The sequence below is a fragment of the Vulpes lagopus genome, chromosome 5 (assembly GCF_018345385.1).
Source record: "Vulpes lagopus strain Blue_001 chromosome 5, ASM1834538v1, whole genome shotgun sequence".
Classification (NCBI taxonomy): domain Eukaryota; kingdom Metazoa; phylum Chordata; class Mammalia; order Carnivora; family Canidae; genus Vulpes; species Vulpes lagopus.
In genome coordinates, this window is record NC_054828.1 from 123,049,374 (window position 1) to 123,076,261 (window position 26,888).

The window sequence follows — 26,888 nt, forward strand, 5'->3', positions numbered from 1 at the left end:
TTTACTTTCCCAAATGTGAAAAGGACTAGATTTTCAATAGACCTTTTCTGTACTGATGGAACATCTCTGGTCATGGAGAGCTCGTGGACTAAAGTAGCCTATATGGGAAATGTCTCATCTTCACTTCTTGCAAGTCAATCCACGGCTGCCTTCTAAATGTGTAGCTCTCAGAGCTATTTCACCTTGGTGGAAATTGAATTTCTAAGAGGAAAGAAATCTGCATTTCCATCATAAACTCATAAAGTTCCTTCATGAAGAAATGCTTGCACCAGTATAACAAGGGCAGAGAAGCCTTTTCAACTACATATGGCTAATCTCCCATCATCTGTAGTGTTATATGATTTTCAAAACTCCAGCTTATTTTCTAAACAGAAACTAATTTTCTACAGTATGATTCTCAGGGAGAGTCATATAGATGTTGACAGATGTTTAGTCCATTCTTATGGTGGCTAAGAGAGAAACCATGCACAGTATGTCCCATGTACTTATGGAGAAGCCAACTCTTCCCCCTTCGGCACTTCTTCCATTCATTCAGTAGACTCTAACTGAGAATCTACTGCAAGTGCTAGACTTTGTAGGTGCAACAATGAGTAAGTCGCAGAGCCTTTCCCAGTAGAGCTCAGTGTAGAGAGAGAAAGATGTAAACATTTATAGCAGAGGAGAGTCTGGGGGAGGCGTAAACAAATTCAGTGAGAACATGCAGAAGAAAACCACTAGAAACCATGCTGGGGTAGCATGGCACTACTATGAAGGGTGAATGAGACTAAGGGTTTTCTACTGAGGAACCAAGAAGGGCAGTCAGGTAAACGGGACAATGTAGAAGTCATGAAAGAATGAATGAAAACAAGTTCTGCATACTGTTTTGCGTGGCCTTAGTATACGCGGGTGGTAGAGAGGGGCCAGACGGTGGAGGACCCTGACTGTGTCATAAGGAGCTTGGCCTTCATCTTGTCAGCGTGGGTGTATATTGAAAAAGGTCACTGTGACCACCTGTGTTTCAACAGAAACAATCGAAGGATAAAGAGAGGAGAGGTGCTATGAAATAGCCAGGTGTGACGTGAGGCCCTGGATCAGGATAAGTAGCAGGTGAGATTAAACACTGACATACAGAGTATTTCTGACTGTATCTGGGCAAGCATTCATCATACCCTCAGATAAAAGATGGTATGTCCTACAAAATATAATCAAAAGAGTGTAAGAATAGAAACACATGAAACACCCATCCACACAAACATACAACCAACTCTCTCAATGGCTAGGGAGCATGTGAACTCTTCCTCCTGAGGCTTCTCCTGGACTATGTCCGTGTTCCTAGACCTGAATCTGGCTTTGGTCTTAAAAGATGCATGAGCAATCTGATAATACACTTCCATGCTGTGGATGGAGGATGCATCCTTAATTTGCCAGTCCTAGAAAATCAGTGGTCTCTGGCTTCTTAGAGATAGAAGGTCCTTCCTGAGTAGGGCAGTCAGGTAATGTCCCGGACATGCAGTTACATTTGAATTTCAAATAAAAATATCATTTTTAGTGTAAGCATGTCCCAAATATTGCATGGGATACACCAATACTGAAATGGTTATTCTTTGTTTATCTGAAATTGAAATGTAATTGATTGGCCTGTATTTTTATTTGCCAAATTGGGCAACCCTACCCTTGAGTCTTGCCTTTCTCTGGTTCAGACCTTGGGCAGACAGTTCCGCTGAGAAGAGGAAGGCAGGACAAAACAAAGCATGTGCCGAGAGCTGGGAGATGTTTTACAGAATCACTGTCAATGCAATCCCCCCAGATTTGCTCATTCCCCAGGAGAATCTGAAAACAAGGGGTTTGGCAGTGAGCAAAGAGCTGGCATGTCGCAGAACTGTTGGAGGGGAAAATGATTGAATTTAGAATAATAATGTATTTGTTAAAGCAAGTATCAGTATACTCATAACAGAAGCCCTCAAGTTTCCCATTATGGCATGAACAGAACATTAATGTCTATATCGTAGATTGATGGCAAGAATTTTCTTGGAAAGCACATAAGCAGTAACCTTATATGATCTTCTGTTTTTTGGAACACTGAATATAATTCAGGTTAACTTTTGAGGCATTTATTTTGTGCTTGAAATTTAGGACATAGGCTCTGTTCACACCTAATATTTTACAAGCATCTCCCCTTTGGACAAAATTAAGTTCAGAACTCATGTTCACATAAAAAAGTAATTGGATTATAAAAGCCAATGGGCATAGCCATTATTTGGATATTTTCATATATAAATGAATAATGTTTATTTAGAAAAATATCCATGACCAAACTCTATCACATCTAATTTTCCCAGAGAGTTAAGTTCATATTCTGGTAGGTTTTTCCCTACATAACTGAAGAAAATTCTTAGCAAGAGCTTTAATAATAATCTTCTTTCTGAAGGAATAATATTGTGATTTCATGCGAGAAAAATCTCCCCTTGATATAAATGAGAGATGAAGTTGTGAGAAGGTATAGTCAGAGTTATTGGTTTGCTTTCCCTTTCTGAGCAGATGACAAGAGAACATTTTATCTTTGGATTCTTTGATAGTTTTATTTTTTTACCCCTATTAGCAGACAGACTATTCAGAACACCTTTTACCTGGTATCAGTCTTAAGCCTCATAAATTATACTTTTATGGGTGTTCTGACTTGGGGAAAGCTTGCCAATTTCAATTAGAGAAATTTAGGTTCTTTTGTAGGGAAGCCAAATGGTGGGATTTTCCGGTTTTCCCAGAAAATCAGGCATACTGACCAGGTATTACTGAGGACACCTGAGGTAGAGAGATGGGTTAGCCTTAGATTTACTGAGCACCTACTTTGTGCCTAGCCCTGTCAACCAGATTGATTGCACCCCACAGCACCAGGGACTATTCCCCCAGGGGTGGGGTGGGGGGGCACCAATGAATGCAATAATCACAAACTCACAGCAACAAAGGCAGGGGAGACTATTTTTCCTTTTCCCCAGCATACTCAGATACCTAAATCTCTTATATTTCAAGTTCAAATGAGGTAAACATAAACAGGCGAGTGATGAAATCAAGATTTTATAAATTATTAAACAGTTGGGAATAAGATCTTGGCTTTCCTGGCTTTGGTCAGAGAACACGCGTCCCCCATTGCAAAGCTTATTCATTTATTTTATCACGTTCTAACTTTCCCACTTCATCTTGCATCTTATTTTGTAATTACCTCTTTATCATCACAGCTTTCCTCTGAATCTTAGGTCTTTCTAGTTAGAGAAAGAAGGAACAGATCCTTCTAAAATTGAGACAAAAACTAACTGCAACTCTCACATTTTCTTCTTTTTGTTTATGCTCATTTTGGGGCATGGATGCCTTGCTATCGGGTTGCTCACTAGCTGTTGGGACCTGAAAAAGTCTCCTGTTTCTGTAAGTTCTGATAATAGTCCGTATGTGTGCATGCATCTGTATCTGTCTCTGAATGAGAACACCACTAACCATAGGTAGGAATGTATATATGGACACAGAGACACATGTATATATATGCAAATGTGTCTGTGTGTGTATATGTTAAATGTATACGTGTGTATATATGTGTATACACACACACACACACACACTCTGCCAATAGCTAGCAATTGCCAACAAAATAAGTCAAGTTAGGTGTCAGACAACCACTTTCTAAAAACAGTTCTTAATGTTTTAAGAAACTTGAAAGCCTGTACTCTTCATCTGCAGACCTTTTATGCCTGTGGCAAATCATCTCTGAAAGCCAATCCTAACAAGATTCTCTTCATCTGTTTAAAAACGAGAAAGCAGGAGGCTTTGAGGGTATGCATATGGATAAAAGGAACCTGGGCTGCTCTATTATTTTGTGTGGTTAGTGTTAATTTCACCCTGCTCCATTTATTAGACAACTAAGACATTGAACTTTGAGAGATGTTGAAAGCACACATGAAACATAATCAATCAATAAGGTACGATGTTTGAAGACTGTTAGGATCTACTGATTATTCAGATAACTCATTACTTTTATGAACACCAATAGCATGCTTTTCTGAAAAAAAAATCATTATTGTAACAGAAGTGTTCACTATAGAAACATGACACAAAGAGAAACATCAAAAAAAATTTTTTTTTAAGGTAGAAAAATCGGGCCACCTGGGTGGCTCAGTTGGTTAAGCAGCTTTTGATCTTTGGCCCCGTAATGATCTCAGGGTTGTGAGATCAAGCCCCGAGTCCAGCTCCATGCTAGGTGTGGAATAGGATTATCTATCTCTACCCCTCTCACCACCCCCACTCTCACACGTTCTCTCTCCTTCTCCCACTCAGAAAAAAAAAAGGTAGTAAAATCATGTAACATCATTAGACTTTCAGGTGCTTTTGTGTTTGTTCTAATCTGGCACAAGTGTTAACTGTAAGTGAATACTATTAGTCTTTCTTTTCATAAAATGCAGTCGTGACAGGGATTTAGCATTTTAAATATTCAGGAACTTATATGTTATCTATTTGGCTCAGGATAGACTTTAATTTTTTAAAAATAAATTTAATATATGTCATTTCTTCATTTTTTTTTTAATGAAGTAATACACTTTGGAAGTAACAGCATTTCAGACCTGGTTTTGTTTAAAATATGCTCATCCTCTCTCCTCCTCCATAGTTTTTATTTTATCTTATTTTTTTTAAAGTAGTTTCCTTTTCAGAGCCTGCTTCTGAGGGTGGAGAAAGAATGGAGGCATCAGGGTCTCTTCCTCTATACCAGAGAGCCTACAGTCTGCCCTCCAGCTGAGCCACACTCAGCATCATGAAAGGTCCTACAAAGCTCTGCTCTCTTGAGGATAACTACAACCAAAACGAAATTCCTGACCTCTATGAAAACGTTAGGAGGCTGCTGGCTTTAATTTTTAGAACTCTGATAAAATCCGGAGGTATTCTATTCACACAAAATAAAAATCAAGTCTGTCCATGCCATCTTCCCAGGTAACTTCCACCTTTTGGTTTCACTGACATTCCTAATAATACCCTAAAATATACACTTTTTCCGGATAAAGCAATTAGATAATATCTTGAAAATATCTTCTCCGTAATGCACTAGGATTTGAATTACTTTGCCATTGGCGGTTACTAACGTGGACCAGGAATTCCCCTTGTAGCCAGTGTTTTTCTATTGTGAATTTGTAGCAGTGTTATCATCAACCCAGTCCTTAACAGACCAGTACAGGAATAAATACTTCTTTGGGTGCCCAACTTTTATTTTTACTGCCAGTCTAGTCTCAGCAAGTATAAAGCTGCTAAGCCAGTACTGTGATAGTGACCCTCTCGGTTAGAGAAAAATCAGATTATGTGCCATCAGAGGAAATAAATGTTAGTATTAGGTGTGATCGACCGAATCATTTCTTTTGCTCAAGTTCCGCCCTCTGAGTGACAGGTGGAGGACAAAATGTCAAGAAGGAGTCCTGCTGGAACAAGTGTTTAGGATGGTATTTAATACAGCAGAGAGCCAAGATACAGTAGGAGGACACAGTAAAGAATGTGGAGAGGGTAGATACAATAAAGAATTTCGGTTTATGATCTGCCATCTGCTATCTGAAAGAGGAGTAAGTTAGGGAAATAAGTGACTTTCAGTTCTCCATACATGCAAAGGTAAGTTAGTTATTACAAAACTTTTGCTGTTGTATGTGCTGAAAGAAAAGCATATGCATTTAAACATTTTTTAAAAAATAAATCACTCAATAGGCTTAAGAAAAATACTCTAGTTCATATTTCATTGATCTGACCTTTTGATTCAAGATCAGGGAATGAATCCAAGATGGAAACCAAAAAAAAAATAAAAAAATAAAATAAAAAATAGAAACAAAACAGAAATGAATCATTTCACCATGAAAAAGGCATTTCCAGTCTCAGCTAACCTCGACTAGTTTTTATTGCATTATTTTTGAAATGCCAAGAAACTGGCTTTGGCCATATTTGCCGTCCAACTAAATCACAGCTGTCAATATGCAATTGCTTGCAACAATTAGCTAAACACCATTATTTAACAAATTCCCTGGAAAGGGACATTGATGCTCCAGGTGTCTAACGCTGAATCAAGTAACAGTCAAGCTGGGGCTGCAGCACAAGGAGAGAAGTTGGTATGTCCTTGCCCAAGGAAGGGGTTTCAAACAGCTGTAATTTTTTTTTTTTAAAAGACACATTTGCCCTGATCCTACAAGTCCTTTCTGGTTTTCAGGAATGGATTCTGGGATTGGCTAAAGAGGGAGGGGGGGGTAAAGCGACCAATTCTAGATTCTTTTCTTAAGGACAGCAAGGGGACAGGAAGAAAAACAGAAATACAGATATGAAATGGTAATGGTATACAACATGGAGAAAAGAAACCTCATGGAACCTGCTAGCAATTTCCACTAAAGCAGTAAACCCCTTAACTGACAGAAATTCAGTACAATATACACATTAACAACTTCACCATTACTAGGGCTGCCGTTTCAAGCCAAAAATAATAATTAATAATAATAAAATTAATATTCAAAAACAGAAATTCTCATAAGATTTGAGAAAAATAGAGTGAAAAGGCAATGTTAGCTAAGCTCTTAGCTAAATCCACTCTTAATGGCCCCCAATATTTAAACTATCATGGATTAAAGCCATGAAAATAAAAATTTCAATTTGAAATTTTATTAGCATGTTGCTAAAATGGTCAATAAAAACATCAACACGATAGGCTTTGTTGACACAGCTGGAAACCTGCTCTCCCACTTCTCAAACTTTATTTCCACTTCCCCGCCTTCTAAGATTTCTATGTTAGGAAAAGCCAAACTAAACATACTGGCTGTGGTGCTGTAATAATGCTGGTTTTCTGGAACGTTGCCACGTCTTCCCCCTCCCTCTCCTCCAACCCTTTAAAAAATAGGACTATTTTTGAAATGCAGCCCGCGGAGGGAGCAATCTAGGGTTAAGAATAAGCAGCGACCTTCTGCACAAGTCCAAGTTCCCAGACGCCAGGTGACCCTTCTGCTCGCCGGGGGGCGGGGCCCGCGCTCCTCCCCCAGGTGGCTGCGCCACGTCCATCTCGGGGCCGGGAAGGCTTCCTCCTGCCAGCGAGGGAGGCTCACGGGCAATCGGGGTCGGGGTGGGGTGGGGTGGGGTGGGGTGGGGGGGTGAAGGGGAGGCGTTCGCTTCCCTCGGTGGAAAGGACTGGAAGCAAACCCTAGCGCTCTGCCCGGAGCCTGGAATGCGATGTCAGGAGCCTCGGCGCCGGGGAGCTGGGAAAGTGCCGGGCAGCCTCGGGGTGACCCGGAGTCCCGGGGGGCTGGCTTGTGGAATTCGTTCTCGAGTGCCTAAGGGACGGGCTCGATTCCTTGGAAACCCTGCGACGTGGGGACACATTCCACGCAGGGGCCGAACTCTGCGGTGCAAAGATCATCTCTCACCTCCGACCGGTGCGCGCGCGCCTGGGGGCGGTGATGGTTCCCGTTAGAGCCGCGCGGGCCGCGGGCACGGACAGGTGCATCCCTGCGGCTCGGCCCCTTCTCCTCCCCCCGCCCCCCTCCCCGTTACAGCGCCAGGGGCGGGCGCACGCAGGGGTTCCCAGCACCGTCGCCCCCGCCGGGGGGAGGTGGGGAGGGGGCCCTCGGCCGCGCGCCCTTCGGTGCCGGCTCCCGAGACTTCCCGCCGCCCGCCGGAGGGGTGCGAGGGCGCAGCCTGGGCGCGCGGGCCGCCGCGGGAGGGTGCTCGAGGGGGCGGGGGCGCGGCCCGCCGGCCGCGGAGCCCGGGGGCGGGGAGGGAGCGGGGCGCGGGGACACGGGCGGGGCCGGCGGCGCGCCACGCGGCTACTCCTTGTCGTCCACGAGGTCGGCGAGCTCCTGCAGCACGCGCAGGCGGCCGCTGGCGTCGATGCGGCGCTTCTCGCGGATGAGGTCTTCCAGGCTGTGAAACCTGGCCGTGTGCACCTTGTTGTCGCCCAGGTGCACCTTGAGATAGTACTGCTGCTGCGGCGGCTGCGTGCCGGCCGGCACCTCCCCTCCGGCCTTGAACTCCCGCTTGCCGAAGCGGCACCAGGCGGCGAAGCTCTCCGAGTTCGTCCAGCAGATCTCCTCGCTCTTGAGGCCCAGGTGGCCGCAGGCGTTCTGCACCACCAGCTCGGCCACCAGCGGGCGGTAGCGGTACCAGCTATTCACCACCCGGCCCACGTTGGCCGCGCCCGCCTCGTGCAGGCTGTCCTGGCGGATCTCGCCTTGGTGCAGGTGGATGATCTGCCCGCCACCCACGTACACGGCCCAGTGCGGGGCGGGGGCGGGCGGCTCGGGCGCCGGCTGCAGCCACAGCAGCTCCAGCAGGTCGCCGGGCTCGCAGAGCGCGGGCAGCGCCGTGACCGCGTAGACGCTCAGGTCGGCGCCCTGGGGGCCGCCGCTCACTTTGGAGAAGATGCATTCCTGGCCCCGGAAGGCGGAGAACTGAGTTTCGTTGAGGACCAGCTGGTGCAGCAGGTGGTGGTGGTGGTGGTGGTGGTGATGGTGGTGGTGGCGGCTGGGGCTCTCCGGGCAGGGAGTGCAGCCCGGCGGGGCCTTCACGCCGAACTTGTCCGGCTGGCCGCGTTCGTCCAGGTCCTCCTCCTCATCCGAGAAGAAGTAGGCGACCCCGACCCGCAGCTCGTCCTTCTCGATCCCCGACGGGTCCCCTGTGGGCAACTCGCTGTAGTTGAGGTGGGTGATGCGGTCCAGTTGGTTGCCCATCAATGACGCGGCGAGGCGAGGGCCAGGAGCGGGGATCTGCGGAAGCACACACGGGAGGCAGAGACAGGGTCAGGGTCGGGCTGCCCCCCTCCAGGGCGTGCGGTGCCCCCCGGGACCTGCCCGCCCGCCCCCGCGCCGCTGCTGGGGTCGCCCGGTCCTCCCCGGCGGCAGGACAGGTGCAGGAGCCTCCCCCGCCCCGGCCCCCAGTCCTTGGGCCGACAGCAGACCCCGTCCGGGGAGCCGGTCCAACTCCCACAAGAGAAAAGGCAGGCGGGGTCCCCGTGGGGGACAGACCCCCCCACCCCCCGGGAAGGACCGAGGGGTAGGCTGGAAGGAAGAAGGGGCGCCCGAGGCCTCGGAGAGCGTGCCCAGGCTGCGCTCCCCCTTCTGTCCCCACCCTGGCCAGCCCACCTCTCAGCTTTGCGCCAGGTCGCACCCCTCCCCTGGCAGCGCCTCGCACAATGACAACCGGACACATTCGCAGACACTCACTTGACACCAGCACGATCGTGTTCACTTGGAGGAGTCCAGGCACTGACAGGCTGGCTGATACACTCGTGTGATAGTGTCACACACGCACAATGACAAACCTTCGCGACGACACAGTCAGACCCCCACATTCGTACACAGGGCTCCCCCCCACGCTTGCACGCTCGCCAGGGCACGGACACCCACGCACCGGGCACACCTGCCCGCACCAGCAGGTGCACTCTGCCCCTGACTTCTCTCGCCTTCTCCCCAGCGGAGCCGCTCGGGCTGCGCCAGGGCGAGGCCGTTCTGTCTAAAAATCACCTAACAAAGAGGAAAGGGAAAGATGGGGGGGGGGGGAGCCAGTGCGGTGGAGGTGTGCGGGGGCGGGCGTGGGTCGTGAAGGGAGGTGCGCTTTCGGCCACGAGACCCCTTTCCCTCCTACCCGGCACAGGGTCCAAACAGTCGGACGAAGAAAACCCGCTTCCAAGGCAAAGAAAGCCGCCTCTCCGTACCCGTGATTTCCCTGCTCCCGAAACCCCAAACTCCTTTAAAGTCTCCTGGTCCCCATGGGTGCTGCGGAGGCGGCGCTGGCGAGCGGGTCCTGGGCGGCGCGGGGGGTGGCGGCTCCGCGGTGCCCGGTGCGGTGCCCGGCGCGGTGCCCCCGGTGCGGTGCCCGGTGCGGTGCCCCCGGTGCGGTGCCCGGCGCGGTGCCCCCGGTGCGGTGCCCGTGCGCCTGCCGCTCGGCGCTGGCGCTGGCGCTGGCTGGGGCGCCCGCTGCACCCGGCCAGTCCCGACTGCGCTCTGCTTCCCTCCAGCGCAGCCGAGGACTCTAAGTAGCCCGAGCAGCTGCTTCCAGGGCCCGCCCCGGGACGCGCTCATTGGTTGGGGCGCGCGCCCGGGCCCCGTCAATCTCCGCGGGAGGGGGAGGGGAGCGGGGGCGGGGCTGCGGCGCGCGCTCCGCCCCGGGCCCGCCGGGTCCCCGCGCCCCCGCGCCCCCGAGCGCGCGCAGCGCCCGGAGCGGCGGTGGGAGCCCCCGCGGGGAGCGCGCCCGGGGCGCGGCGCTGCTGCAGGGCCCCGCCGCTGCGCGCGTGCACCCTCGCCCCCCGCGCCCTCCGCAGCTTTCCCGAGCCCACGGAGTGCGGACTCCAGCCGCGATGCGGAGTCTGCGGGTGCAGGGGAGCCCCAGGGCGGCCCGGGGCGGGGAGCGACGTTGTCGGGGGCGGGCCCCTGCCCCCATCCTCCCCCGCTGCGCCAGGCGCCCCGGGCTGCTCCTCCTGCCGCCCAGACGGTGCCTCCGACGTCCGGTTCCTCTCCGATCCCGCTGCTGCTGCCCGAGCGCCGCGCCCGCTTTCAAAGGGGCACCTCTGACAACCACAACCGCGACTGAAAAATGCCAGCCTGGCCCAGCCCTCCCCCTGGGACCTCATGGGGCCTATACTTTGGGGCTGCAACGTTCTGGGGAAGAGTGCGTCACAAATGCCTACAGCCAAGCCCCAGAGCTGCCTTTGCTTAGGGGTTTTTGTCTGGTTTTGTGGCCCAGGGGTGTCCGGCCCAGGCGTACTTCACGATTGCATTTCTGGACGGAAAGTAATTGAATGAATGGGTTCTGGATATTGGATGTTGAAAGCAGACTTTCATACATAGGGCATCCTGTTTAGATCAATAGTTTAAAAGAGCTTGTGACACTAAGCCTTGAAGCGTCCTCAGACACTTGGTTCTACTTTCAAGACGGCACCTGGGGCTTTATGGTGAAGCTTATTATGCCCTTTCCCCGGGGAGAATTGGGTGCACCCTCTGTGTCCCCTTGGCAGCTGGCACGAACTCTCAGAACTCTCTCTCTCTCTCTCTTTTTTTAAAATTACAAACCTGTGTTGACTTTCTTGCTCTTTACAAAGTGAACAGCTGGAGGATTGGCAGGCGCTCGCCACAACTTTAAATCCTGGACCTCTTTCGCAGTGCGGGCTGTACCACGGGTTCCATCAGCAGTGACAGAGATGGAAGGAAAACAGCCTGACCACTTGTCAGTGGGGAGGCGCCGGGCTAAGGGGTGTAAGTGGGTGATTTCATCTTCATGCCTCTCGAGAGGATTCTCTAATACCGCCCACTGCCACGGATGAGGAAGCCAGGCCCAGATACCAGTGCCAGCAATCTCTCTCTCTCTAGGGCCTATGGGCCTCCAGAGCCAGTCTTTACCCTGGCTACACTGTTCATTGAGTTAATAAAATCTTGCTTCATAAAATGGGAAAACTGATGTCCCAGAGGAGCTACCTGAAGACTGATGGCACATTTTTATTATTACTATTTCTTTTGTGGTAGACAATTCTGCCTAAGTATTGTTGAACTGCCTTCTTAATGTCTCTATATATCCCATAGCCTCCAAATGCAGTGGCTTATAAATATCGCTGAAAGAAATGGTTTTAGAATGACCATCCTGGGCAGCCCCGGTGGCCCAGGGGTTTAGTGCCGACTTCGGCCCAGGGAGTGATCCTGGAGACGCACGTCCAGCTCCCTGCATGGAGCCTGCTTCTTCTTCTGCCTCTCTCTCTCTCTCTGTCTGTCATGAATAAATAAATAGAATCTTAAAAAAAAAAAAAAGACAAAAAATTACCATCTGCGTACATTTGACATACATAGATCTTTTCAGAAATTCGGCCACGTGCAAGTTATAAGAATACAAGTTACCAGCCTTGGAACCAGCCAAAGGTTGTGATGATCTTTTTTTTAATACTCTTTATAAATAATAAACAATTCTTTTGGGCCCCGAAGTCAAGGGAATTGAACAGCTGGCTTCAGAAATCAAGAAGTGAGTCATTGGTCAGGTTGTAAACTGGACTTAGTGATCTCTGGGAGGGAGTATCTGAAGAGTTCATTATTGGTGTCTGAGAGAGGGACTCCTTGAAAGTAGCCCAGTGCTTGGTGTTGAGGTGCCACCTCTCTGTCTCCCTCTCTCTAAGTCTCTCTCTCTCCCTTTCCCTGTCTCTCAGTCTTCTGTCCAACCTAAGATCAAGTCTTATGCACAAATATGTACAACATATTTGCTGGGATGCCGTGTTTTGTCTTACTTGTCCTGTCATCTACTGTTCCAGACTACAGAGTAAGCAGCTTCTTCCTCTTTGCTTATCAGCACCCCAACATTCTAAAGGACAGTGAACAAAAAATATTGTCGGAGCTTCAAAATACAGTGCCAAAAGTTTAAAACATCAATACATGACTCTTTGAATTTTCTTTCCATCCCCTCCCCCTGCCAGGGTAAAAAAGCTTACAGCTTTAGGAATCTCAAGGGAGAATAAATAGCCTGAGAGCCCACGTAGAAATATAAAGCAGAGAACACACTGACTGAGGAATGGAAGAGGAATTCAAGTAAAATAAGGAAAATGCATCTACTCTTTGTAGCCTCTTGGCAATGACAAAGATAATAAAGTAAGGAATAGGCCAGTCAACTCAATGGGTTCCAACATCAGAAAACCCAACTTTTATTCTCATCACAAAATATTGTTTGCTAATTGTTTTGTCTATTATTCCTCACCCCATCCTGCCTTTTTATACTGAGGAAATACCATTTTCCAGGAAAAAAAATACAGTCATCGGAAGTACAAACTCTGGAAGCCAATTAGTTTGGATTTTCCTTCAACATTTCCTATCTGGGTAACTTTGAGTGTGTCACTCAACCTTTCTGGGCAGTCAGTTTCTTATCTGTAAAATGTGATACAATAGCATCTGTCTCGTTATAGTGTGTGAGACCTCGCGTGCACGCACACTGCCTGGCACACAGTGGTCTTTCAGTAAATGCTACCTATTATTAGCTATTTGTGGAAGAGGGGAGTGGGTCCCACGTCCTACCTGTTATGACAGCTGTCCGGTTCTGTGTGTCCACTGCCCTAGGAGAAAGCTAACCTGGGATGGATCATCCGACGCTGTCCCTGGCTGGGGTGTGGGACTGCTTCTTTGTTGAGGTGGCAAGGGCCCTGTGTAGCCGGAGACTAGTTCAATGTCTAAAGCCCTGAGGTTGATCACAACCTGTGTCCTGCAGTATTTTGAGTTATTTTTACATGAACATTTTCTTTTGTGAGGAATATATACAGAAGGCGGTTGGCAGAGGAATGATTAGGGTCATCATATATATGATATGTATATATCATTCTTTTGCATATATATAATATATATATTTTTGCATATATATAATGCATATATATATATATATATATATATATATATATATATATATTGCATTTTCCATTGGTGCCATCTGGTGTATCATCTTCCTCTTTTTCCTCTTGCTTTCTTTAGCACTACATGAAAGGCTTTTCCCCAAATTTTACTGATCAGGCCCTTGAGTCAAAGTGTTATCCTTTAAAATGGGCCCAAGAACGGAAGGAATGTTTATTTTCTGACACTGTTTGCTAAATATTGTTTTTTTCTGTTTAAAAATGCATATCGTACTTGAACATTTAGGCTTTCATAAACTGTTCCTTTCCCTGTCCTTGACCTCCCTAGGCCCCCAACATACTCACCCAGATCTCAGCTAAAGAGCACTCTGTACCTGTCTGGGGCAGAGACAGTACCGTGGCTTCCCCAACCCCATTGCCTTTCCTCTGGGCGCACAGCTGAATGGCATGCCCCTGCCTAGCATCCAGTTCCACGGGCACCATCTGAATGAGTCTGACCAGTGGAATGAGGCCACGTGGAAGTTTAGAAAGCTTGGCCCCTGAAAGTGAAATCATTAACATGATCTTCCGTGCGCTTGTTTTATCCTATTTGGTCCTATGCGGAGGATCCTGGTAGAGTCCTAAGCATTTAAAAGATGACAGAGCCACTAGATGGAAGGAGGCAGGGGTTCCTGAATATGAGTAGAGCAGGAGATTTCTCCTCCCAAACAGGAGAATTTTTTTTTTTCCCAGAGTTTAGGACTTTTAATTTGTCCCAAAGTTGCTGAAGCAAAAATCATGATAAAACATTCTGCTTTCTTTTACACCCTCCAACGCAAAAAAAAAAAAAAAAAAAAAAAAAAAAAAAAAAATTGTGGGAAAAAAATGGTTTTGTACTTGGGAAGAAAGCATATAAATTCAAAACTTACAGGTAAGGATTAGCTCTATGACTCATCTCTTTAAAAAGTTTATATGAATATCCAGTCAAAACCAACAGGGTTTCTCCCTTGAAATGTTATCTATACGAATTTCCAAGTAGACCACAGGACTGCATACGGTCTTGGGATGTCCTCAGAAGACTCTGTCATTGATCAGGTAACAGAGTAAAAGCCCCAGAGTCCCTTTCTTTCAAACAGAAGAGGGAAAGACAGAGGGATGGAAGAAACTACTCCAACTTCGTCTTCTTTCCTTGTGGCTTGTGGTCTCCCCCTCCTCCTCCTCTGCCTCCTCAGAAGCCTCCTTGCCCTCCAAAGCCTCTCCAGCCTCTGCCACCAAATCCACCTCGGCCTCTTCTGCCACCACCTCGGCCTCCAAAGCCACCCCGGCCTCCACCATGGCCTCCAAAGCCGCCTTCACCCTTAGGTTTGGCCCAGTCCAAAGTAATTTTGTTTCCATCTATTTCACCATCTTCCACGGCCTCCTTGGCAGCTTTGGCATCTTCCTCACTGTTGAAGTCTACAGAGCCAAACCCTTTGGGGACCCAGTCTCCCGGTTGATGACTATCCTTGCCTGAACAGAGCCGTCGAACGACTCCCAGACAATCTGCATCAAACTGTGATGTGAGGGGGAAACAAAATCTTTCTGAGTGAAGCCACCCAAAGTTTTGTGACTATTTGTTGGAGTAGGAACCTGTCCTGATGGGCATACTCTTTGTTATTTTCAAATTCTCTTAGAAGGACAAATAGTCTATCTCCCTCCCATTTTTCCCTTAGTGTCTGTTCTCACTGTGGAGATCAACTTTCCATTGGTGGAAGTCCTGCCGTGTCCCAGCGTGTTCCAACACTCAGAATTTAAAGCAATCAGCAATGGATGCATCTGTCTCTTTAGGTACTACCCTGTATCTCCCTACTTTTTTTTTTTTTCTAAACTCACCTGCATGTGACTAACTTACCTGCCTTCTACTTTTTTTTTGCTGACCACAAAAAATGTCAGGATCACCTCCTTGCAGCTAGGACTAAAGAGAATCCCACTCCCCCTTAACCCCACTGCATATACTCATGCTCTAAATTTCTAGTTCTTCTTAGGTGCCCTCTTCTAAGTTGAGATTCCATGTTGTCAAATTTTCCTAGTTCTTTCCCATAACTGGACATTCTTAACCAAAAAAAAATTTTGTTGTTGTGTGTGTGGTTATTTGGTTTTTGTTTTTTTGTTTTTTTTTTTGTTTTTAGTGGCTTCTTATCATTTTGCCTTTGCCTTTAAAGACTCATAAATGTTCCCTGGGCAAAACTGTCAGCACTCGTGCATTTAATCTGTCCTTGGATGTGAATTATACAAAGGTGTCTCAGCCCAGGATTAATCATTTCTTTGTGTTCTTTTCAGATTTTAGGAGAGTGCATGCCTTTTACGTGGGGCCACTTCCATATGATGGTGATGGGAGAGCTCTAGGTAGGCCTGCGTCACTATCACACACATGCTGCTGGCTTTTTCTTCTGTTTGGAATATCCTTCCCTGCCATCCTAATGTAACTACTAATCAAAATTTATAACCCGTTCAAGCATCAAGCCCTCACATGTGTCAGTCCCCTTGCTCATTGTAATGGAGACCATCCTTTATGGTCTCATAGGACATGAGAGCATGTCCATTATACTGGTCGTGAGATGTGGCAAATGTGTCAAAACATTTACCAGACTGAACTAGTATCATTGGTTGATGTTTTTTCTTCCTTAATAAACTAAGAATTGTTTGAGGAAAAGCTCCAAATCCAGTTCAAACTTATAATCCCTTTGTTGAGCCTGGGGTTTGGTGCATAGCACAACCTCCATGGATACACCTTGCCTGACTCCGTGCATGCATGAACCATGGTCACCATTTTATTTACTGAGCTGTCATGTTTGTTTCTGTTTCAGCTTTCACCTATCAGAGCGCCCCAACACCTTGCTCATGCTCTGAATTACATGGTGTGTGAGAAGGCTTGCTACGTGATAAGCAGTGTCGAGTTTCCAGATGCTCCTCTGGCATCATCAGGAGCCTGGTAGGAGTCCAGCTTCCCAGGCTCTACCCCAGATTTAGTGCAACTTACTGTCAGGATGTGCTCTGGGAATCTGCATTTTAAACAGGCTCCCCAAGAATTCTAGAAGCAGCATCTCCATCACCGGTCAAACGCTTCTCAGGTGTAAGAAATTATTCTCTTGGGTACAGTGAAGCCCTAGAAGAGTAGGCACTTAATAAATACTTGGAATTATATCCTCTAGACATTCTGTGGTCCATCTCTAACAGAAGCAAGGCTCATTTTTAGACTTGCGTGTGCTAAACTGGTAAATATATCCATTTGCATTCAAAGGTGTGTGAAGTTAAGTGGTTTTTAAAAAGTCTTATAGCTGTGTGGCAGAGCTGAGGATTTCTCTCTTCTGTTGTTTAAACTCCCATGTTCCAGTCCACTTTTCTCTCACTTTTATTTTTGAGAGAGAGAGAGAGAGAGAGGGAGAGCACATGCACGCACACCAGCGGAGGGTGGGGAGATGTGAGGAGGGGAAGAGGGAGAGAGAGAATCCGAAGCAGGCTCCATGCACAGCGCTGCAGAGCCAGCGGCAGGGCGATCTCATGACCCTGAGATCATGACCTGAGCCAAAATCAAGAGTCAGACTGAGCCACCCAGGCGCCCCCACTCCTACCCCATCCACTTTCCTAACCGGCTGTGGTCAGAGCAGAAACTTGAGTCAACAAGGAATCTCTGCTCCCAGATGGTTAATACCCTGTTTGGCTGTTGATTGACTAATGATGGAAGTCCTGGGGTTGTCTCTGCAAAGCACAGCTTCTCTGCCATTCGTATTGCTTCTGAATTTCCTGTTAGCACAGTTCTTTTTCTGGGCCCGTTTCAGCCAAAGACCAGTCCATCTCCCCGTGCACTGAATGCCTTCTCTTTGTGCCTCCTGGAGGACCTCCCTCTTCATCAGCATTTATAATCCTACTTATTCTCCTAGCTCCTTCTCAATTGCATGTAAATGTTTTTAAGTCTCTTGCATCTTGAAAACATCTCCTGACTATACATCTCCTCTTAGATACACACCTGTCTTGAAAGAGTTGTCAGTACACATTATATCTCAGCCCACCCCGCCTGTGCCATCACTGCACCGCACGGCTCCTCCCAGGGGGACCAGTGATCCACTGGTACGGAATCTGATGGGTGCTCCAGGGTCCTTATCTGACTTGCCTTCTCGAAGCATGTGGCACAGCAGGCTACTTCCTCCTAATGGAGAAAAGATTTTTCTTCGCCTTCCATGGTACTTCACCCTCCTGGTTTCCTTTCAACCTCTTTGACTATTCTTCTTAAAATGTTTTGTGCATCCTCTCCTTCAGCTTGTCCTTTCAGGATTGGTTGCCTTCAGGATTCTGTTCTCGGGTTCTCTTCTCCATGTGCTCTCATTGCATAATCTTGTCTGCTTCTTTGACTTGTATCATATTTCTGTGTGATGATTCCCTAATGGAAATCTGCAGACCCCATCTCTCTCCTGGACTATGGACCCAAACATCCAACAGCCTAGAAGGCGTGTCCTGTGGTGGTTCCAAGACACCCACAGGGCAGGATGTCCCAGGCTGAGCGCTTCTGGAAACCTACCTTTTCCCCGTTGGTCTGTCTTCTTGGGAACAGGCACCATTGCCCTCTCCATTTCTCAAGCCAATGCCTAGGTGGCATCACATTCCCTCACCCTCAGGCCCCCGGATCACCATGTCCTACTCCAGGGCTTTCTCTCTCCTGTGTGTCTTTCTCATTTTCCCACATTCATCCATCCCCGTGCTGCCCACCTTGGGCCCCAGTCACCTGGAACTCCCATCAGCACTGCTTGTAGCAACCTATTTATTTCCCAGACCCCAGTGCTGTCATCTCCTATACTGTAACCAGAGAGATCTGTAAAGCGTGCCTTTCTCCAGGTCCTCTTCCTGTCCTGCTCTCCACAGGGTCCTCGGTCACTCTCCATCGATGTTGGGGGAACATCCAAAGGCCTCGTGGGCTCCAGGAGGCAGCCCTGCACTGCTCGGCCCCATCTTCTGCTAACTTCCCTCTTGCTTCTTGCTTCCTCCTGAGTCAGGAGATGTGTTTTCACTTGTTTCTCCGCTTAGTTCTTTCTCATGTTACTGATTTTGTTCTCTCTGTGAAGACTCTTTCCTACAATCTTACTCCTGGAAGAGGGTTTGTTCTTCAGATCTCAGTGTAGATTCCCTTCCTCCTGGCAGCCTTCTGGGACTTACCACATCTGCCGTGGATACCTGCGCAGCACTGCCACCGCACCCTGTTCTCTCCCTTTGGCATTGACGATGCCTCGTTCCTTGTCTGTAAGCACTTCAAGGCTGTGAGCTCATTAGGAGCCCGGGCTGTAACTGTGATGTCTCTCCACCCCCCCCCGCCCCCGCCCCCACCTGAATCCCCATCACTAAGCTCCTTCCTTGCTCCCAGGTGGAAGCTGAATGCATATTTGTTGACTAGATCTACACTGATAGTGGTAGCACCTGTGAGTCAGAGGAACTCCCTGTCTGTGTGTCTGTCCCTCTCTCCTTCCATTACCCTGTCTTCCCCTCCCACTTAAATTGCCCATACAACCTATCATCTCATAGGGCAGGGCATCTCTGGTGAACTTATCATAAATACGTTGGTAACTGATAGAGACACTTTAGAATTTAATAAAAGGGGGAAAGTGCTTATTTTAAATCAGTAAAGAGTAAAGTAGCCACTTAGATTTACATTTCACTTGTTCTAGGCATTGCCTTCTGGTGTCTTGGCACATTGTTGTAACTACCAAGGCTGATTCATTATGTTATCCTTGCCCAGTAATTAATTATATATATATATATATATATATATATATATTATATATATATATATGATGAGGTATTTGTTTATTTTCTAGTTGTCAAAAGTTTGGATCTAGCCACAGATACTGCACATAGTTAATAAAGTACGGTTTCTATTTAAAAACACATACTTAAGATACCACTCCTACTAACACACACTCAGCCTATTTCTAGATTACTAAAGGTAAGGAGTGTAATGTGTGCATATTGCCATGCTCCCAGGCCATCACCCTTCTGGCTCTGATGTTGTCCTCATGGGTCCTGTGACACTGCCTTCGATCGTATTATCTGAGCTTGTCCTCTTGCCATGGCCAAGCAGTTTTCATGTATGGATTCTGTCTTAGAGTGCCTGGATTCAGATCCTGACTCCACTCTTATTACCTGCGGGGCCCTGGGTGAGATGCCTATTGCCCATATGCCTCAGTTTACTCATGTTTAAAATACGAATAATAATAGTATTTTTCCTTAAAGGGTTTTGGTGAGTATTAAGTGAGATTATATATTAGAACACTTAGCATAGTGTCTGGCCCAGAGAAAGGTATTTTTGTTTGTTTTTTTGTTTGTTTAAGATTTTATTTATTTATTTGAGAGAGATTGAGAGCGAGCATGAGCGGGGTGAGGAGCAGAGGGAGAAGCAGCCTCCCCTGCCAAGCAGGGGGCCCCACATAGGGCTCGATCCCAATACTCCAGGATTGTGACCTGAGCCGAAGGCAGACGTTTAACCGACTGAGCCACACAGGCCCTCTAAGGTCTTAATAACTATTAGGTATGACTAAAGAACTCGGCCCTCCTGAGTCCAAAGTACTTTATTTCTCCACATTCCTCCTTTATAAACCTTTGTATTATTCTATTATTATGATTATTATTCTACTAAAGATCATAGTGTTAAGCCTGAATATTAGACCCAGGATGTATCTTAGATACTGTCCATAATACTAACTTGACATTTGATTTAAAAGCATTTATTTTTTTAAAGATTTTATTTATTTACTTGAGAGAGAGTTTGCAAGTGGGAGGGGAGGGGGAAGAAAGAGGGAGAGAATTTGAAGCAGGCTCCCTGCCTAGCACAGAGCCCCTGAGATCATGACCTGGGCCCTAATCAAGAGTCGCATGCCTAACCAATTGAGCCACCCAGGCACCCCTTAAACGTGTTAATTGAATTTGTGCTCTGAACCAGATACAGGGCTTGGGCCTGGGGAGTCAAGGTGAAGAGGGCACATTCCCTGTTCGCAGTCGTGCTCACATTGGCCTTGGAGAGCTGACCAGGATATGAGTGAATGCAAACAAATGGAGGCAATAAAAGATTTTAGAAGCATGTAAAAGTCAGCACAGAGGAGGGAATTATTAACCAAGGGAGGGATCAAGAAGAAGCCGTTGTAGAATGGAATGATTTTTCTGAGCAGGCAAGACTGACGCCTTTCAGTCAAAAGGAGCAGCATATATAAATGCTCAAGAGCCATGACAAATGTGATGTTTCCAGAAAACCTCAAAGTGGTTTGGCGTTGGTGAGAATGTAAAATAGACATGAGCAGGTCGGGAAGTGGCCCTTAAGTGATACCGTTTTAGAAATGGCTGTTAGGAAGTCCATCCTGGTCCATAGTGTCAGGTTTATACAGAAGGGGAAAAGGGCCGGAGGTGAGGAGACCACTGATGAGGCTGTGGCCAGAGATGGTGTCTGTAGCCCCTCAGGCCACTATAACAAATACCATAGAGTGACTGGCTTCAACAAAAGAAATTTATATCTCATAGTTCTGGAGGCTCAAAGTCCAAGATCAAGGTGCCAGCATGGTTGGGTTCTGGTGAGAACCTCTTCCGGTCTTGCAGACAGGTTGCCTCCTTGCTGTGCCATTGCATAGAGGAAGAGAGACAGACAGACCGACAGGAGAGAGCTCTCCTGCGCCTTCCCATTAAAGGCACTAATGCTATCACGAGGGTTTCACTTCCCCCAGGCTCCCTCTCAAAATACCATCACACTGCGGATTAGGATTTCAACATGGATTCTGGGGTGACACAGACATTCAGTCTGTGGCAGTGGGTAAACAATCCTGAGGGCCTGGGAATAAGGCAGAGGTAGCGGGAACAGAGGAACACGTGGCTTTGGGATATCCACAGGAAGCAGATCCATAGGGATTAGTGACTATCTGCATAACTGGGGTAATGGGATGAGTCGGGTGACTTTCCCACTCCCTGGATTGGACATCTGAATGGTGCCTGGGATCACCTGGGCAGACTGGCTCCACAGACCACCAGTTGCTTTATGAAAAAAGTATTTTTAAGGTGGGTACTTGACGGGATGAGCACTGGGTGCTATTCTATATGTTGGCAAATTGAACACCAATAAAAAATAAATGTATGTAAAAAAAAGAAAAAAGAAAAGAGTATTTTTACTCCTTGTCCTACAGCTCATAGCTCTGCCAAATATGAGCCCCCCCAGCGGCTTCTGAAGAGCTGTCTTCCGTTGTTACCAATCATTCAGCGGGGCTTGTTTTCTTACTGGTCTTCAAATACACAACATTACTTCTTGCCTTTAGAGCTTTGCTCACAATGTTCCTTCCACATCGCATGTGCTCCATATCCCCCACCTAATCTATCCTTGGAGGTGACTCTAACCTTACCTCCAAAACCTCCCAGCCACTCAGAATGGTGCTGCTCTCTGTTCTGTCCGATTCTTTAATAGATTTCATTGTTTTTCAGGGGCAGAGGCAATGCTATGTTCTCATCACCATCTCTCTTCCTAGGGACACAGGAGGATTCTCTCCAGCTTCCCCGTGGTTAGAGTTTTAACCTCACGTGCACTACTCCTTGCCCGTGGGAGTGGGAGCTAATGTGATGTGTCCCCTCTGGCCGAGGCAGGGAGCAGGGTTGAGAACTCTCCAGATTTCACCTCTTCTGTCCGTGCGTTTTGAAGGAGGGGCTCTAACGTGGTGGGGTTGAAAACAGAAGGAGCCAGGGATGGGAGCTGCCAAAGAGCAAAAACTAACTTTCAATTCAATTTTATATGAGTGATCAAGACCAGCAGCAACAGAAGCTTCCTTGTGAACTACCACGATTTGGGGACTAATTTATTAACATGGTGAAGCATGGTCTATCCTGACTAATACGACCACTAGTATCGGTGTCTCTTATGGTGCAGGAACAAAATCTGGGATTTTTTTTTTTTTTTAATCTCACTCTGTGCTTCTCTTGGTTCTTAATAAATGTTATTTGAATGGAATTGAAAAAATTTTGGTAACTTAACAAAAAAAATTTTTTCTCCCATGGGGAAGTGATAACCCGGTGGCAACAGCTCTGTCTACTTTTATTTTCACCTCTTTTCTCTTTTCTTTTCTCTCTTCTCTTCATCTCTTCTTTCTCTCTCTTCTCTTCTCTTCTCTTCTCTTCTCTTCTCTTCTCTTCTCTTCTCTCTCTTCTCTTCTCTCTCTTTTCTTCTTTCTCTTCTCTTCTCTTCTCTTCTCTCTCTTCTCTTCTCTCTCTTTTCTTCTTTCTCTTCTCTTCTCTTCTCTTCTCTTCTCTTCTCTTCTCTTCTCTTCTCTCTCTCTCTTCTCTTCTCTTCTCTTCTCTTCTCTCTCTTCTCTTCTTTCTCTTTTTTCTCTTCTCTTCTCTTCTTTCTCTTCTCTTCTCTCTTCTCTTTCTCTTCTTCCTTCCTATATCTGCCTCCTTTCAATTAAAGACTTGTCCTGCCTATCTGATCTGTTTTCTCAGGCTAGAGAGTGAGCATTGTTCATTGGCCAGAAATTGAGAATCTCTCTTAGTTGTGTTCTACTGAATCATTCTTTGCATTCATGGGTGAAAAAGAGAAAAAGGGAACAAAACTTGTCCTTCTGAGTATTAACATTCTTTGGTAGAAGTAAGCATGTACTTGTATTATTATTATTATTATTAATTAATTAATTTATTTATTTATTTTGAGGGACACAGGAATGCTGACCTCAGCCAGTTAAGTGTTGCTGTGATACCGATGAGACTGGTCCTCCTATCCCCACTTGTATATAACACAATCTTTTACTGCATTTTTCCTTAATATCTCTGTTTTGATGTAATGCCACCAATTTGAAATGTGTATATATTGCCTTCTGCCCTTGAGAACCTTCATCAGAATGAGATGTTTTAACTAAAATGAGACACTAACAATTTCCTCCTGCCCTGCTATTTATTTTGTCACAAAACCCTGTGCATCCATGAAACTTTGATTTTTCAAGTTTATTATCTCAAAAGTGATTTTAGAAACATTACAGAAATATTACATGATAGACAAGCAAAGGAGAAATTCCATCTGGATGACAGTAGCTATTTATGAAATCCTCAGGTCATCGTCTCCCAGGTTCAGATACCAGTGGAATCTCTCTCTCAACTAATTCACAGGGCTGGTTTCACTAGAAAATTTGAAACACAGTGATTTCTCTTTTCCTTATGTTTACTTGTTTTTAAATGCAAGTTGCATGTTGAAACTAAATTCTTTCTTTTTTTATTTGAAAGAAAGTTTAATAGGAGTCAAAAGGTGTTAATGAAGCAAGGGGAACACACAATGAGATTATAACTCTAATCTTTATGCAACAAAGTGTCATAATACATATATAATGATATGTAGGAGATACACAAAAAATAATAGAAAGCAAATATTAATTTATATCAACAAGGTCATGAAAAATCTAGTAAATGGGACACCTGGGTGGCTCAGTGGTTAAGCGATCTGCCTTCAGCCCAGAGCATGATCCCGGGGTCCCTGTGGGGGGCCACCTGTGGGGAGCCTGCTTCTCCCTCTGCCTGTGTCTCTGCCTCTCTCTATGTCTCTCTTGAATAAATAAATAAAATCTTTTTTAAAAAAAAAAAGAAAAGAAAAATCTAGTAAATAAGGACAGCTGCAAAGTAAAAAAAAAAAAAAAAAAAATAAGGACAGCTGGGTGGCTCAGTGGTTGAGCATCTGTCTTTGGCTCAGGTTGTGATCCTGGGGTCCTCAGATTGAGTCCTGCATCAGTCTCCGCACAGGGAGCCTGCTTCTCCCTTTGCCTATATCTCTGCCTCTCTCTCTCTGTGTTACTTATGAATGAATAAGTCAAATAATTTTAAAAATCTAGTAAACAAAACAGGAAATGTGTAGCATTTCTAAATATATAGTTATTAGTATTTGTGTATTTTTCTATTTACATATTATTTATAGATTTATTTTATTTGTATAACTATAGATTAACACCCAGATCAAACTTTTCACCTCCCAAATAAAAGGTGTGCATTCTTTTCTAGAACCCATAAAATACTTTTTAAATTAACCATATTTTTGGACATAAAGGAAATATTTATATGTTTCTTAAAGCATATGTAGTACAGGGGATCCCTGGATGGCGCAGCGGTTTGGCGCCTACCTTTGGCCCAGGGCGCGATCCTGGAGACCTGGGATCGAATCCCACGTCAGGATCCCAGTGCATGGAGCCTGCTTCTCCTTCTGCCTATGTCTCTGCCTCTCTATCTCTCTCTCTGTGTGTGACTATCATAAATAAATAAAAATTTAAAAATATATATTTAAAAAAAAGCATATGTAGTACAGTATACTTAAACCTCAATGTAAAAATTCTTTTTTTATCATATAAATTTCAGGTGTATACCATTATATTTCAACATCTGTTGAAATGTCATGACTGCAAAGTCATCATCCCCCAAAGTCTAGTTACCCCCATCAGAATTCTCTCTTTGATTATGGAAGGTGTATGCTTTTAATGCTTTGAAATATTCTTTCTTTCCCCCCCCCCCCCCACAGAGCCCTCTTTCTGGAATGAAGAGAGAATGACTAGGAGAGGTAGTTTTCTTCCTTTTGTCCACTCTGTAGTGCTAACCAGGCGAACTTGGACCTGCAGTGGAAATCTGGAACCTTGGGTTCTTTGCTAGCGATGCCATTTCTGGGTGGCTTTGAATTAGCATGTGCCTTCTTATGGGATGGCTCTCTAGTTTATGAATCATGTAGGCTCTGACTCCATTATGGGTCTCAACCAGGAGTACACCTGAGATCAATCTGAGAACATCCTTAAAACCCACATCATTCCTGGGACACCTGGGTGGCTCAGTCAGTTCAGCATTTGTTTTCAGCTGTGTCATGATCCCAGAGTCCTGGGATGGAGTCCTGCCTCGGGCTCCTGGCTCAGTGGGGAGCCTGCTTCTCCCTCTACCCCTGCTGGTGCTCTCTCGCTCTCTCTCTTGCTTGCTCTCTCAAATAAATAAAATCTTAAAAAAAGAAAAAACATACCCCCACATTCCTCATCTTCAGAACTACTGAATCAGAACGTGGCAGGAGGTAAGACATGGGTAGTTTTAAGGAGCTCTTCAGGAGACCAAGTTGGCATGGACTCATAAGTCGGCATCCTGTAGATGTAGGCCTTAGGAAAGTTTTGGTGGTAAATGGGAGTCTTGCAGTGGGGACTGAGAGACCCCCAGCAGCTGGATGCCTGCAGAAATGGAACCCAGCAGGGCAGGGCAGCCTAAAACCTGAGGCTCATCTCCTTTCCATCTGTATCACTATATTTGTTTTATGGTGTGTATGTGTGCATCTGTTTGCAGTGATGATGATTGTTTTTAAATAGTTTCTTTTCTTAACCCCCTCCACCGACCACTACAGTTTCCCAGCTGCTCTAAGGGGTAAGGTAAAACGTCCGTCCTGACCACCCCCCTTACATGACCTGGCCTTCCTCCTAATGGACTAAGAACAAGACATTACTTTCTTGACCTTCCTGGAAAGCTTGCATGAACCCTTTTAGAATCATTCTATTTTATTCACATCTCTGGCATTTTGTCTGGGAACTGTCTGCTTTTTGAAATGGGGACTGGGTCTGCTGCTGCTTCAGGTACTTCCCCTCCTCATTTACTGGGCACACAGGTAGGTGCCACATGAATGGAGTTGAATAAATAAATGAATAAATAAACGTAGTTCAATGGAATAGTGACGATGAATCGGTGAGGACGTTGGTAACTAGAATGCATTTCATTTGGAAGAGATTAGGTTATGTTAATACCTGCACCTGTCTTTCTAGTGTTGTTTCAAACTAGATCCTGGAGATTGGTATCTCCCCTTGACAGATGGGAAAGCTAAGGCACAGAGATGTCTAGTGCTTATTCATATAGCATGGGATGCAAATCCAAGAATAACTACTGATAATTAGCCTCTCCTGTTTGCATATCAGTTTATTGTTCACAACAGTGTGAGCTAGGAGGCACAGGGGTAACTTGTATTTTGGGGTTGAGGACCTCAGGCTCAGAGAGGGAAGGTGTCAGGCAGGAGGTTACTGATGGAGATGGTCTTCGTGAGATGATGTTACAATAAACCAGACAGACTCGTCAGTCCTGACAAAATGCTAAATACAATGGCTTAAGAACACATAAGGTGAGGAGCGCTCTAATGGAAGACAGGGGGCTTGGGGCAGGTTGGTGGGTGGACATGGAATCTGGGGTTTCTCCTGGCTCACCCATAAATGTGTTATGTCAGCTGGGGAAGGTTAATTCTTTTGTTTGGCCTCAATTTCTTCCCTCCACAGAATGAGAGAATCGGGCCAGGTTATTTGTAAAGTTGCTTATTAGCTCAACTGTACTGACTCCCATGTATAGGGATGACGTATTCGAGAATAAACACAGGCTGAATGGTTTTAGAATAATGGCATACTTTACTGATTTTCCTGATTCCCAAAGATTTTTATAGATAAAATTGGGTTTAAATTAGATTATCCCCCCAGGTCCTTCAGTGTTGGGTAGATATAAAGATGACTGAGATGATCGACAGAATTAGAAATTGGAGTTGTTTGTCCAGTGG

General features: G+C 46.1%; 1 protein-coding gene across 3 annotated transcripts; it reads right to left on the bottom strand.

Moving 5' to 3' along the window:
* Nucleotides 1-5,433: 5,433 nt before the first annotated feature.
* Nucleotides 5,434-9,983, bottom strand: LRATD1 (LRAT domain containing 1). Of its 3 annotated transcripts, none has more exons than XM_041757459.1 (2): nucleotides 9,680-9,983; nucleotides 5,434-8,732 (listed from the first exon to the last, which is right to left on the bottom strand). In XM_041757459.1, exon 2 carries the CDS (start codon nucleotides 8,694-8,696, stop codon nucleotides 7,794-7,796), a length of 903 nt encoding a protein of 300 aa, XP_041613393.1. In that variant the 5' UTR covers nucleotides 8,697-8,732; nucleotides 9,680-9,983; the 3' UTR covers nucleotides 5,434-7,793. The 3 variants fall into 3 exon arrangements, with proteins under 3 accessions (XP_041613393.1, XP_041613391.1, XP_041613392.1); XM_041757457.1 differs by having other exon boundaries at nucleotides 9,610-9,739; XM_041757458.1 differs by lacking the exon at nucleotides 9,680-9,983 and adding an exon at nucleotides 9,189-9,567.
* Between the last annotated feature and the right edge of the window lie 16,905 nt (nucleotides 9,984-26,888).

Bases quoted from the DNA above. Each gene is read 5' to 3' on its own strand.
- LRATD1 (XM_041757459.1), bottom strand. From the start codon at position 8,696: ATGGGCAACCAACTGGACCGCATCACCCACCTCAACTACAGCGAGTTG.